This window comes from Podarcis filfolensis (assembly GCF_964270895.1).
Source record: "Podarcis filfolensis genome assembly, chromosome: 9".
Lineage (NCBI taxonomy): Eukaryota > Metazoa > Chordata > Lepidosauria > Squamata > Lacertidae > Podarcis > Podarcis filfolensis.
The window spans coordinates 42,328,498-42,342,318 of record NC_139610.1 but is presented as its reverse complement, the minus strand read 5'-3'; the positions used below and the strand labels follow the sequence as shown (position 1 = coordinate 42,342,318).

At 41.8% G+C, this 13,821-nt stretch overlaps 1 protein-coding gene across 15 annotated transcripts in view; it reads right to left on the bottom strand.

Moving 5' to 3' along the window:
- The window catches only part of INPP4B (inositol polyphosphate-4-phosphatase type II B), a gene marked incomplete at its 5' end in the record, with an annotated part of 258,219 nt that overhangs the window by 21,596 nt on the left and 222,802 nt on the right, over window positions 1-13,821 (bottom strand). For all 15 annotated transcript variants that reach the window (XM_083571055.1, XM_083571067.1, XM_083571062.1 and 12 more), the window contains 3 exons: window positions 3,611-3,723; window positions 9,332-9,429; window positions 10,941-11,081. In XM_083571055.1, coding sequence (XP_083427181.1) covers window positions 3,611-3,723; window positions 9,332-9,429; window positions 10,941-11,081 — 352 coding nt within the window. The remainder of the gene's footprint in view (window positions 1-3,610; window positions 3,724-9,331; window positions 9,430-10,940; window positions 11,082-13,821) is intronic.

Below are 13,821 nucleotides of genomic sequence, written 5' to 3'. Positions count from 1 at the left end.
TAGCTCCATATGAGATGTCACTACAGAAAGCGGTGGTGAATCTGCTATGCTTTTGACTGGCATATATTAAATGCATGTGCATTAACAATCACTTATATTTTATACCCTTTGAAGTTTGTGCTTCTATTTTAAAATGAGGTCCAAATCAGCATCACTAAAGGCTTCCTGATTAAGCTTTCTAAATTAAAACATGAAACTTCAAAGGGATGAGAATCGGACAGAACAGATGTCAAAGAATAAAGGTTTTGGCAACAGAACAAAAAAAAAGGAGGACAGGGAAGCTGAGACACTCAGGGGAAAAGCAATATAAAATGTACTTTGGGTTTTACTCTTTTAAAGGGATAAAAAGGCATGGGAAAACATGTCACTACCTAAGCAATAGTCACCTAGTTGGTGGACAACCATTCCCCAATGAGCAATGATGTTTGCAGTTTCCGAGTTGTAGAAAGCCAGTTGAACTGCATTTCTTGAAAACATCAAACATGAAATAGTCTTTGCTGCCACCACTAGTTTTAGTAAGCTAGATTTTTGCAACTTGTCCAAATTCAGCAGCAATGGAATGCAATGAAGTGCCGTCTATGAATAAATAGTGTCATGCCAAATGATTCCTGCTATTTGGTGGTTGCAGAAGTCAGCAGGAGTTGGAAAAGAAACTGGCTGTTGGAATGTACAGTGGTACCTCGGGTTGCATACACTTCAGGTTACATACGCTTCAGGTTACAGACTCCACTAACCCAGAAATAGTACCTCGGGTTAAGAACTTTGCTTCAGGATGAGAACAGAAATTGTGCTCCAGAGGCGCAGCGGCAGCAGGAGGCCCCCATTAGCTAAAGTGGTGCTTCAGGTTAAGAACAGTTTCAGGTTAAGAACGGACCTCCGGAACGAATTAAGTACTTAACCCGAGGTACCGCTGTACACTGAGATGCACTTGTTTCGTAAACCTACCCTATAACTTGCTTACTTAGCAAGGAAAATGAGTAAATGGGAAATTGCTCGTTCTGGGGAAGGCAACCCTTTCAGTTTTGAGATTGCCGCTACCACCCAAAACGCCTAAATTTCTAGAACATTATATAAGTCTGCTGGATCAGGCCCATCTAGTTCAGCATCCTGTTCTCACCATTGGCCAGCCGGATGCCTGTGGGAAATTTGCAAGCTGGACACAAGCGTAACAGCACTTTGCCCACCTGTAATTCCCAGCAACCAGTATTGGGAGGCATACGTGGAGTGTAGGGAGAACCTGTCATTCAAAGCTTTCCCCCAAACGAAACACTGGAATTTCCCCCCTCTAAAATTAGGGGTCCATTTTACCACCTTTTCATTAACCTGTTTTTGCTCCATGTCGTAGGTCCGCAATAACTGATGTACTTTCACTAACATGAAAGTATATTAGCGAGGGGTGAGAAGTCCTGCAAAGTGAGTGCAGAGCGGAAGAGAGGAAATGGGCTGAGGGGTTGGTCCGGATGGGGCAGGGTGTGTCTGTGTGTGTTGAGTGGAGAGATACACGAATCTGCCCCTTCAAGGGGAAAATTTGATAGAGAGGGAGGAAGGGGGAGGGGGGAGGCTGGACTTGCATGAGAGCGTGGGAGCCAAAAATGTAGGATCTTGGAGGGTAAGCACCTGTCAGATTTTCAGAGGTCCGTTCAAGATATTGCAATCGTTTTGTTTTCATATCTGCTATTGCAATCAGCAGTTAATCCAGTGAAAATCACTGAGAAAAGAAACACAATTAACTTATACACAGGAGATTTGTGGGGCCTCTGTCAGGAAAATATCTACATCCTTAATTACCCAATTAGAGAATGTTAACTGCCTAAATGTATGTGTTAGTGGTGTCAAGTTCATGAAAACAAATAACCAAGCAGTGTTATGTTTTGCATTGTGCCCAGGGCCAGTCAGCTTCTACAAAAGTAAAAGCCGGATCATTATGAATAATTAACATTTTGCTTTCCATAAATATGAATTTATATGATAGGATGAATATACTGCTATTCATTCATATGGAGTAATAGACAATGCAAGCCAGGGCCTCAAAGATCTAGTCCAAGGGGGTCCATTATTATTATTATTATTATTATTATTATTATTATTATTATTATCTCTAGCCATTTTTGTTTACCTAGCTTCTTTAAATACTATTCCTGATCTAGGACCTTCCTGAGCCCCAAAATCCAAATTCTTCAACAAAGAAATGGAAATGATGTGCAAAGACTAACATATGAATGTCTACATAAACGTATCTTTGAGAATTTGCAACATTTGTCATGGACTGAAGATGTATGGTGCCAGGGACCTAGAAAATGAGATTCATAAGTTTGCAGGATATAGACCAAGGATGGGAACATGTGGCTTTCCAGCTGCTATTCAGTATCAGCTCCAGTTGGCATGGGGAATAGTCTGGAATGATGGGAAGTGTAGTCCAACAACATTTGGAGAGCCACAGATTCCCCATCCTTGCTCTAGGCTAAGAAATGAGGAAATGAGGAGCTGTTCAATGTACAGGAAGCCTGACCTCACTCCCCCTCAAGAGACACTGCACACGCACATTTTCAAATGTGAAGAGTCCTATTGATACAAGGACTACTCCCCCCCCTCCAAATGTAGTTGTGGATATTTTTCAGCGTCAGATTTCTATACAGTACAGTAAGCATACAAGTTACGTACTGCTCTGAGTCAGAGCTGTAATAAAGTTGGGGCTACAATATGTTCCTGGTTATAGGAACTGCATCCCTGATGATGCCTACTGTCCTCTAAGAAAATGATTCTTATGGACCATCAAAAGGAACTCTTGCTTCATCTCTTCCTCTCTGCCAATGCCACCCATTACAACCATCCATGTATCGCATTCCTCTAATAACAGATCAACTTATATATCCTTCACAAAATGGCAAGAGGGGGAAAAAACAAACCCATTACATGCACCTAACTATGCCAAAGAATTCCTAATATTGAACCCACCCTGTGTTCAGGGCCACGGCAGCATCAGGAGTAGAACTAGAAAACTGAACTAGAAAACTGAAAATACCAGAGAACATGCAAGTGCAATACTTTTATAAAGGTAAAGGGACCCCTGACCATTAGGTCTAGTCGTGACAGACTCTGGGGTTGCAGTGCTCCTCTTGCTTTATTGGCCAAGGGAACCGGTGTACAGCTTCCAGGTCATGTGGCCAGCATGACTAAGCCGCTTCTGGCGAACTAGAGCAGCATACGGAAACACCGTTTACCTTCCCGCCGGAGTGGTACCTATTTATCTACTTGCACTTTGAGGTCCTTTCGAACTGCTAGGTTGGCAGGAGCAGGGACCGAGCAACGGGAGCTCAATCCGTCGTGGGAATTCGAACCGCCGACCTTCTGATTGGCAAGTCCTAGGCTCTGTGGTTTAACCCACAGCACCACCCGCGTCCCAATAGTTTTATGGAAAGATGCAAATTTAATAAAGTACTTTGGGCATTAAAAGGCTTCATGAGTCACTTGCAGATGTCATCCGAGTCCCCACCACCACCACCACCAGCGGCAAGCTGCTAAGCTTCCCTTATTTGCATCCTCTTGCCAAAGTTCATTTTAACAAGTCAGAACAAAATTAAACGAATTGCTTTAAAATGAGGTTTCTTACCGTTGCAGCCAGCCACATGATTTCTACATTCTTTCTTTTTTTAGCCTGAATATTTTGATGGAGATTTTCTAGTAATCCTTTTAAGTCATTCTGTTCTTGAAAATGTGGTAGGCCTGGGAAGAAGAAGTAGAAGAAATACAGCGTGTGATAACGGCTATGCTGAGTCAAGGATTTCCTCAGGAAAGTAAAGCTGCTATAGTTAAAGTCTCATTTCGAATGCATGAGGATTTTCCTCAAACACAGCAATGCCGTCTTTTAATGACTGACCAAACAGGTTTCTGCTTGTTCACACAGCCACTGCTATCTAAGAGCTTTTTTCTGAAGTTCCATGCATCTTCAGTACCTCTATATTAAATGGTAAGAGGACCGATTCCATAACCTGTTGCACTTCTGCCTCTCGTCTGTTATCTGCTCCTTGTGCTGCACTTTGCATAATTGCAGGATGTGCAGAGAGCAAAGCAGCAATAAGGAAAAAGAGAGAGAAGAGGGGCTAATGGAAAGTACAGCACCACCATAAATGTATGCACAAGTTTATTTCAAGTAAATAATAAATGCAGACTAGCTAGCCTGCTAGTAATTTCTTTTTAAATATGTGGCAAGCTGGGGCAAATCTCAGGCTTGTGGAATCTGCTTTGTCTTCTTCTAGGACCAGGGACGTCTTTACCATTGAGGGTAGTAGTGCAGGGAACCAGGGCGCCAAGGTCTGGAGGGTGCCACAGAGTCTGGGGAGAGTGTGGGGAGGTAAGCGAGGCAGAGCGGGGGCTTGATGCCTGTGCGCCTCCTGCACCAGGGTCATCCCTGACAGCGGGAAGGCTCCAGATGCTTTCCCGCAGTCCAGAGCTCTCTCTGCTGGCTCCGCAGTGGCGATCTGGCCACAAGGTTGGGACCGCTCTTTCCTTCCCCTCCCTCCACCCCTGTGAGCTCTTTCCACAAGAAAGGAAGAGACAGAGCCTTGTTGTGCGCATCCGTCAGAAATTGGCGGGAGGCAGAGAAGGTGAGCGGAAGGGGGAGCCAAGATGAAGAGGGAGGATGTAAAGGAAGAGGCGGTTGCAGGGTGCTTGTGTGCCGGCAGTGTCTGCGATGGGGTGAGTTCCTGTTGCTCGGTCCGTGCTCCTGCCAACCTAGCAGTTCAAAAGCATGAAGTGCAAGTAGATAAATAGGTACCACACCAGAGGGAAGGTAAATGACATTTCTGTGCACTGCTCTGGTTCGCCAGAAGCAGCTTAACCATGCTGGCCACATGACCCGGAAGCTGTACGCTGGCTCCCTCGGCCAGTAAAGTGAGATGAGCGCCGCAACCCAGAGTCGTCTGCCACTGGACTTAATTGTCAGGGGTCCTTTACCTTTACCTTTTTACTTAGGCTTTCAAAAAGTTTTAAATAACCCCCCTCACCAAATGTCCTAGGTAAGCTTAGCAGTCATGGCATAAGAGAGGTCCTCTAGTGGATCAGTATTTTGTTAAAGAACAGGATGCAGAGAGTAGGAATAAATGGACAGTTCCTACAATGGAGGGATATAGAAAATGTAATCCCTCATGGACTGGTATTGGGACCTGTGATATTTAATTTGTTTGTAAGGTTAAGCAGTGAGGCGCCCAAGTTTGCTGATGATGTCAAATTGTTCAGGGAGGTTAAAACAAAAAGGGATTGTACAGAACTCCAAAAGGATCTCACCAAAGTGGGTGAATGGGCAGTAACAAGGCAAATGCAATTCAATGAAAGCAAGTATGAAGTGATGCACATTGGGACAAAAAAACCCCCCATACTTTTACATATACGTTAATGGGGTCTCGAGTTAACCGAGCAGAAACAAGATACTGTGGTCACAGTGTGAGGAAGATGTAGACTCTGTATGTAGCAGCTGTGAAAAAGGTGAACTTCATTTTAGGGATAATTAGGAAAGAGATTAAAAATAAAACTGCCAGTTTCATAATGCCATTGCAGTGTGACGACACTTGGAATGCTGTGTACAGTTCTGGTGGCCAGCCTTCATAAAGGATGCTTTATCCACGGAAGTCCGACGGGGCTTCAGTGGCTTCCGATTGGCTGCAGGAGCTTCCTGCAGCCAATCAGAAGCCACACTTTGGTTTTTGAACATTCTGGAAGTTGAACGGACTTCCGGAATGGATTTGGTTCAACTTCTAAGGTACGACTGTAATGATCTCTCATATCATGCCACATTTGGCCTCAGAAGTTCTACATGCATACTGATTTTTTTGGGCAAGAGGTACAAATAATTGCAGATTCATTTGGAAATGCTGAGAATCTTTATAATATATTTATGCTATGGCTGCATACAGGTAGAGAATAAAGCAAAAGCCTGCTCTAAGGCTACTGCAGTCATTATTCTAGTTTCAGGCTGAGAGGGTCCTTTATATAGCACTTACCTTTCCACTGATTTTCAGATTATATATATGGCTGTTTCAAATATCAAAGTCGGAACATAGCAAAAGCAGAAGAAAGTAATTTTCTGATTAACTGTCATGGTTTTGTTTTGGGGGTTTTTTATATATAAAAAAGTTCAACCTGATTAGCACTAATTCCAGTGGCTGCTGAAGATCTCAGCAAGCAAAAGCCCAGAAGCCCATGTGCAGTGTAATTACTCTCTTCGCTGCAAGGAAATGGATGCTTGGTTCTATTGCGCAAATGAACTCACAAAGAATTGAGTCACCTGTCATGTCACAGCAAGGAGGCAATTTAAAGCAACAACAATAATGAAGGCATGAATCTGGAAAAATGCTGCACTGCACTTAAAACCACGGTATAAATAAGTTCCTGTTGAATAATGACATTTTAAAAAATGAAGCCTTTGTAGTCTACCCACATTGCTCATAGGCACAATCAGAGTTTCAGTTGTGCCAGGGATGGTTAGGGTGCAAACCTGGCATATGTTTCCAAGAGAAGCAACACGTGAAGTAATAGGCTGTCTCACCCCAAAAGGAATCAAGCGGCCAGATTCTGAAGACTGCTTTTCTATGACTGGGGTTATGTACATATTCACAATTTAAAATGTAGTGAGGCCACACACACCCCACCCACATTTCAAGTCACTTTTGCACTTTGCTGTCACACCAGAGATGGTGTGGGGATGTCTTCACTCAGTGCACAATAGCTGTTTGATTTGCTCACACCGGCAACCTCTCATCACCTGATCATGAAGCTGTTATCTGCACGTGTGCACCTGCTATCTCAAATGTACACACCTCAGCTTAACCTTAACTGCAAAGTGAATGTGGCTTACATTCTCAGGTTCAATGGAAGCTGGTTTTAGAGAAAATGCATCAAACAGCAATATTTCTCAATAAACTCCAGGATAGAGATGGATTGTGGTTAGCATCATGTGCACACAGCTTCAAACACCAGTGGTGGGAGAATGCTAGAGCCAATAGTAATGTGAACACAGCCTAAGATTATCTTTTTTTCTGTTCAGGCACTTAGACAGAATACAAATGTTAGGAAGCAGGCATAGAGAATCTTAGTTCAATGAACTGAATATCATGACAGCGTTTGCAACTACTATAAAGCAGCCAAAATACAGCCTTTGTTACCCAAAGCTCTCACTCCACCCACAATAAAAGTTATGTTCATATTCTGACGACAGAAAATGAATCGTTTTGCAACTCTTGAAGAACTGATAGTCCTATTTGCCTGAGTTCAACAGTTAAATCATTTCAGGATCAAATAAATATTAGTTTACATAATACAGGTATGCTATAAATTTGTTCCAGTGTCGTGAAGAAATACAAAGCACTAATGTGTCTTAGAAAAAGGGTTCCATAAACAAGCCAGTTGTATATAGGAACTACAATCAACAGGGGGAAAAATGCTCTAAGCAGTTGTGGCAGTAAGCTACCTGCACCAATAAAAACCCTCTGATATAACGTCTCCCAGCCACACAAAAAATCTGGACGTGGTGCAACCTCATCAACAGATGAGGTCAAGCTCACTGTGACCCCTTGTGGAGAAATGATGTATTTATGTCTGTTTATGTTTCGAAGGGAAAAGTATTCTGTGACTGTGACAGTCCAAGTTCAAGGCTATTATGACATTGCAAGCCTGGTCAGCAGTATTGCTAGGTGACAGGTTCTGAGAGAGAGAAAGATGACCGCTTTGAGGATTTTTTAGGCAGGACCTGGATCAGGTAAATTCAGTCAGATTGGTCTGGGTGAAGAGGGGCTTTTAATTGGGCAAATTACCACCTTACAGAACTGTCCTTACTACGTCTACTTAGAACTAAATCCTATCAAATTCAGTAGGGCATATTTCCATGTAAGTGGGGCTTGGATTTCAGCAAGGGAGCAAAAGCTGGATTGCAGCACTGAACTTACTTTGGCTCTCTTTCCCTTCCTTTACTTCAGGTTTTGGGCTAGAGCTAAACCACCCATCTTCCCCCACCCTGCATTTTTTTTGGCTGTGGGGATCATCAACAAACTGGAGGATCCGCAAGCAGAGAGAGGGAGTTTAGCTATGCTGCTTCCCTCCCCTGCCCATCCCTTCCCATCTATGCCAAAATAGCACAGATCTTCAACGTGGGCTAAAGAGAGGTGGCAGCTGGTTGGTCTGTATAACATTGCTGCCTTCCTTCCATGGCTTTAACACATGAGCTGAAACCATCAGTGAGCTTTATATTATGATGCAAGATCTCTTTCCAAGGTGGTTGCAGCCAATTTAGAGATTATTGGTGTATAAATGCATTTTCAAGGGAGATGCAGAAGAGACCTTAGAGTTGCAGATCTGGAAGGAGCAACAATGCCAAGACTTGCAGCAGCAAATATTACCTTAAAACAGTGAAATAAGAGGTAAAAAGATAAAGGTAAAGGACCCCTGGATGGTTAAGTCCAGTCAAAGGTGACTGTGGGGTTGTGGTGCTCATCTCGCTTCAGGCCGAGGGAGCCAGCGTTTGTCCACAGACAGCTTTCCGGGTCATGTGGCCAGCATGACTAAATAGCTTCTGGTGCAATGGGCCACCGTGACAGAAACCAGAGCGCACGGAAATGCCATTTACCTTCCCGCCACATTGGTACCTATTTATCTACTTGAACTGGGGTGCTTTCAAACTGCTAGGTTGGCAGAAGCTGGGACAGAGCAATGAAAGCTCACCCCATAGCGCAGATTTGAACTGCCGACCCTCTAATCAGCAAGCCCAAGAGGCTCAGTGGTTTAGACCACAGCGCCACCCGTATCCCTTACAGTGAAGTAAGAAGGCAATGCAGGTTACTAAAAAGGAAGGAGCTATGCACTTTCAATTTTGAAAAAGTTAATTGAAATAACAACTTAAGGGCTCAAGTCTGTAGATTACCCAGACCAGCAATGCCACACACCAGGACACGTCAGAAGAAAACAATGACTTGCATTGCTATAATCATTTTAATCAGCATAATCAAGACACCCGAGGATAAACTGTAGAGAATAATTTTTCAATTAGGGCAACAGAACATCTATGGAAACATGGTTTCAATATTATCCTATCTAATCCTTAAGCCAATTTCCACTGATACCAGTGGGAAATTTTATTTCAAGCGAAGAGGATTTGGGAGAATAACAGGGCAGTATTTGCAACCCAGAATTTGTAATTAGATAAATAATAAATAAACCCACCATTAGGCTTATATTGAGATTCATACACTTATAAATGAATGTAAATAACTTCATATGAATAACATTTAAGCATAACAACTTCAACATGATTAACAAACCAAGACAGACATTTTTAAATACTTACAATCAGGAGGCATTTTTTCTGTGAACAGCTTGTAATACTCTTTCAGCAGCTCCAGATTTTCCTGGTTAACAGTTTCTTGCAAAGAGGTATCTCCAAACCTAAGCAATCACAGAAGACCAATTGGCATAGAAGCAGCATTTCTGCACAAGCAGACATTTTCCACCCAAAGAAATGGAACAGGAAACAACCACCTCAGCTCTGAATTAATACAGTTGTACCTCGGGTTAAGAACTTAATTCGTTCTGGAGGTCTGTTCTTAACCTGAAACTGTTCTTAATCTGAAGCACCACTTTAGCTAATGGGACCTCCTGCTGCCGCTGCATGATTTCTGTCCTTATCCTGAAGCAAAGTTCTTAACCTGAGGTACTATTTCTGGGTTAGCAGAGTGTGTAACCTGAAGCGTATGTAACCTGAAGTGTATGTAACCCGAGGTACCACTGTATTATTATTTTATATCATCAATCATTTTGTGAACACACCATTTAATTACAACTTCCTAATTCGAGAACAAAGTGTGTTCTGTTTCCCTAAAGGCCCTGAAAGGTTCAGAAATGGGAACTAGCTCACATGCCACTCAGGCTGCAATTCTATGCTCATGGGCTTGTAATTTCCATTGAACTCTATGAGACTTACATTAAATAGACACAGACTGCATTGTTATTTAGCAGTAGGTTTGAACATAGGGTTCTCATGTCAAAATGTAAGTGTATGATTCTGGCCTCATTGAACCACAGTGCTGAATTTAAACATTATTATATTGTAAACTAAATGTTACAATATACAATTAAAGCTTTAGCATATTTAGTGTATTTACTTGAGAGTAAAGTCTTGTAAAATCCGTAGTACTTAATTCTGAGTCAACTATGGTCAAAATGAAATCCACATTCAAAATGAATACTGCAGAATTCGCCGAATTTTAAAAAGCCCCAAAGGTGATGAAGTGTAGGATGTGCTATTTTCCTGTACCGATACAAAAGTACCGAAAAGTACAAAAACATTGCATGAATGGAGGTAGGAGGCAGAGTGCAGCTTGCCATTCTGCTGAGGCCCTGCTGAAAGGACATTTCTTGTGGAAGTATCAGAGGGTGGCTGTATTATTTAGGGAATTTAAATTATTTGTAGCTGTTTTAACATAAAAAAGCAGAATCACCAGAGGAAGGTTTTTGGATTTAAAGCCTTTGTGACAGACAGCATGGGATGGCACACCATCCTAACCACTCATGAGTCTTACAATCAAGTTTTTGTTTTTCCTGTGTCACCTTTTACAGTAGTAGAATTAGCTTGCATTTTGCATACTAGAAGGGTAGGCACCTGCGGTATTTGTGCTGTGCTACTGAAGACTGTTTATGACTTTTTAAAACCAAGAAACAATGAGAACTTGCCTCCTTTGCACCTCCAGTTAAAGACAGGTCTCACTTTCTGGCACCAAGCAGCCATCCTGCATTGTATGGGCTGCGAGGCAAAAAATGCTGTGTTTGGCACCTTGGTACCCTCTGTAGTCTGGTCTCCTAGGCAATTATCCTATTACTCCATGGGTGGGCAGCTTTAGAAAGGCTGTGCGGTCTCGTTCAAAATACCCAAGAAATGAAACGTAATCCTGATGACTTACCTCTCCGCGAGTGTTTGCTGTTCATTGATTCCTACATTAAAGAGAACTGGATATACATGGAGCAGTTTCCCTTCTTTAATCTCTTGTGGAAGCAGCTCAAACATCTTTCCTGGGAGCTTGATTTCTATTACATAATGTCCCCTAGGAAAGCAAAAGAATAAGACTGATTTGTGCAATGTGTAAGCGAAAAATTCTGGGTGTTGTTGTTGTTTAAATTACACTTGCAGGTTGCCTCATGGGCAACATAAACTTTATGTAAGAGGCAGAGGACATATTCCTAAATCATGAAAACTACTGGAGCCTATAACCAAATTCAAATAAGCCAAGAGAGAGAGAGAGAGAGAGAGAGAGAGAGAGAGAGAGAGAGAGAGAGAGATATTTTTTGGTGCCAGAAACATAAATGGAAAGCTGATCCTTTTCAGGTATCTTGCAGTCCCTGAAGAAGAACCTGAAAAGGTGTTGAAAACTGTCCTGTAGATTACTGGCCACCTGGATGGGATGGCAACAACTGCTGGGTCATGGCTTGATTTAAGGTGGGTCACAACAGCAACACTACCACCTTACAAACATCTGATAAAAATGTAATAAATGGGTCTCAAAATGCATGTTGGGGTTAAAGGTGGGACCTGGGTCCCCAAAAGATAAAAACTATTGATGTAGGTCATCCCAACAGAGCTGAAACTTTCAGCATTCTGCTTCCAGGCACACTTCCTGTTCTGACTTCAAAAGTATTGGGTGGGGGGTGATGTTCCATCTCTGAGCATGAAGCTATAGTACCTCTTCTGGATTACTGGAATTCAACTCCATCTGCCCAGTAGCTTTCATTGCCATTTGTCTCTTGTCTGCCTCTCCTTGCTTAACGAACAAAGGAGTATCACTCACAGCTCTTCACATGGCATTGCTAGCAGCTCAACTGGCATTCTGCTTATGATACAAGACTCTCTCGAAATGAAACTAACTTAGAAAAAGCCGGTACACACTAGCAGCCTGTCTGTGTCTTAATACATATTTAGAAAACGTGGATTTAAATTACTAACCTCCCTTGGTTTGAATGTAATACGCTAAAGCTAAATCTAGAAATCACATTTCCTTCATGACTGGCGAAGTCTTAACCTCAGAATGTCAAGATATCAAAATTTTCTTTATTTCTTAAAAGCATGCAAATTTATACAACAATCGGATCAGAAATTTAATTACGAACTGTTTCTTTATAATTACTTTTTCACTGAAGTGGGAAAAAAGGATTAATAAGTAAAATTTAAAAAAAAAATGAGAAAAGGCTTTTAGCCTTCTTACTGCTTGTCTAGCATTAAAATGAGGGCACACAAACTTTTGAAGCACTTTCTACAGAGTTACAAAAACTCTTCCTGCATCCACATATAATGCCAAACCATGGCTTGGTGCCATGCTAATGACAGTGATGTGCCTTAGTCTAATGCACTCCCTTCTCCCTTTGCTGGTTTGTAGGAAGGCATGGTTTGATCAAACCACAGTTTGCCACAGTCACATGCAATAGCAAACAATCATTTTCCAAAACACCAGAAATGGTCCATCTAGGCCAGCAACTTGTTCTCACAGTGACCAACCAAATGCCAAAGGGAATTCTGCAAGCAGGGCAAGAGTGCAACAATACTCTGCCCACCTGTGATTCCCTGTTGTAGCAGTTTTAATGTTCTGTGCTTGATATTATTTGATTTTTAATTATATTCTTATTGCTTCTTTTATCTTGTATGGTTTCTTATATCCTATAATGATAGGAATCAATGTTTTTGCACTTGCAGAAGAGTTTCCTAATGTAGTAAAGTGTGGAATTAAAAAGCAAAGGCATTGTCATTGTTCTAACAAGTTTCTTCGATCTGCAGGGAATCTGGGGTCAAAGTGAGATACTGCCAGAAGCAGGTGGGACATTTCCAGAGAGGAAAACCGTACAAAGTCAAAATTTGTGAGAGAAATACTAAAGATTGAAGTCTCAACATAAAAATGTCATCCTGCCAGGGAAGATAAACCTATGTTTATCCAATGCACTTAAGTGATGGTATCTGTGTATTTACATACGCAGTTCTGGATGATGTATAGGTTTTGTTTTTCTTTTAAAAAATATAAATTTTGTTACACATTAATGTTTTCGACTGACATATTTGTTAAGTACTTTTTGCTTAGTTTATTTTATCCTACTTGACAAAAAGTAAATTCTAAAGAACTTTGTATCACCACAGGTTCCCTGACTCTGGCTAGCATTCACACTGATATTGTCATTATAAACATCTCAATGTTTGGTCTCTCTTTTCTCTAGGATAGGCATATTGCTAATGTATAGAACTAATTCTATCCATTGCTGCCAAGAAAACAGACCTAATAATCTCGTTTACCCAGCCTTGCAAACAGGAATGTATAGATGGGATTGAATGTATTATTATTTCAATGACATTTTAAGATGGTCAAGATAAATGCAAGAGGCTGATTTTAAAAACAAAACCAAACAAGGCAGCCGTTAAGCAGCCAGGATTCCTGGGCTCTCAGTCACTGTTTGTTATCATTCAAGCACAGCCAATTAACTACTAAGAATATTACACAAGGTTTCAATGGGATGGCAAGGCTTCAACTGAAAAACACCTTCCCTTGTACACAAAAATGAAAGGCTGTTGTAGCACTGCTGTTCACAAAGCCACACCATGGTGGCCACACAAACTCCAGCATGACAACAGAGTGGCAGGAAGCACAGGCAAGCTGTTTAATGGAGGGGGAGGCATTTCACAAAGTAGTTTGCTAGTCTACTCTGTGAAGCACCCGCGCTCAGTGAAACATGGGTGCAGGACGGTTTCATGGAGGGGGAGGTGCTTCAGGAGACTGCACTCTGAAGTACCTCCTCTATCATTTAAAA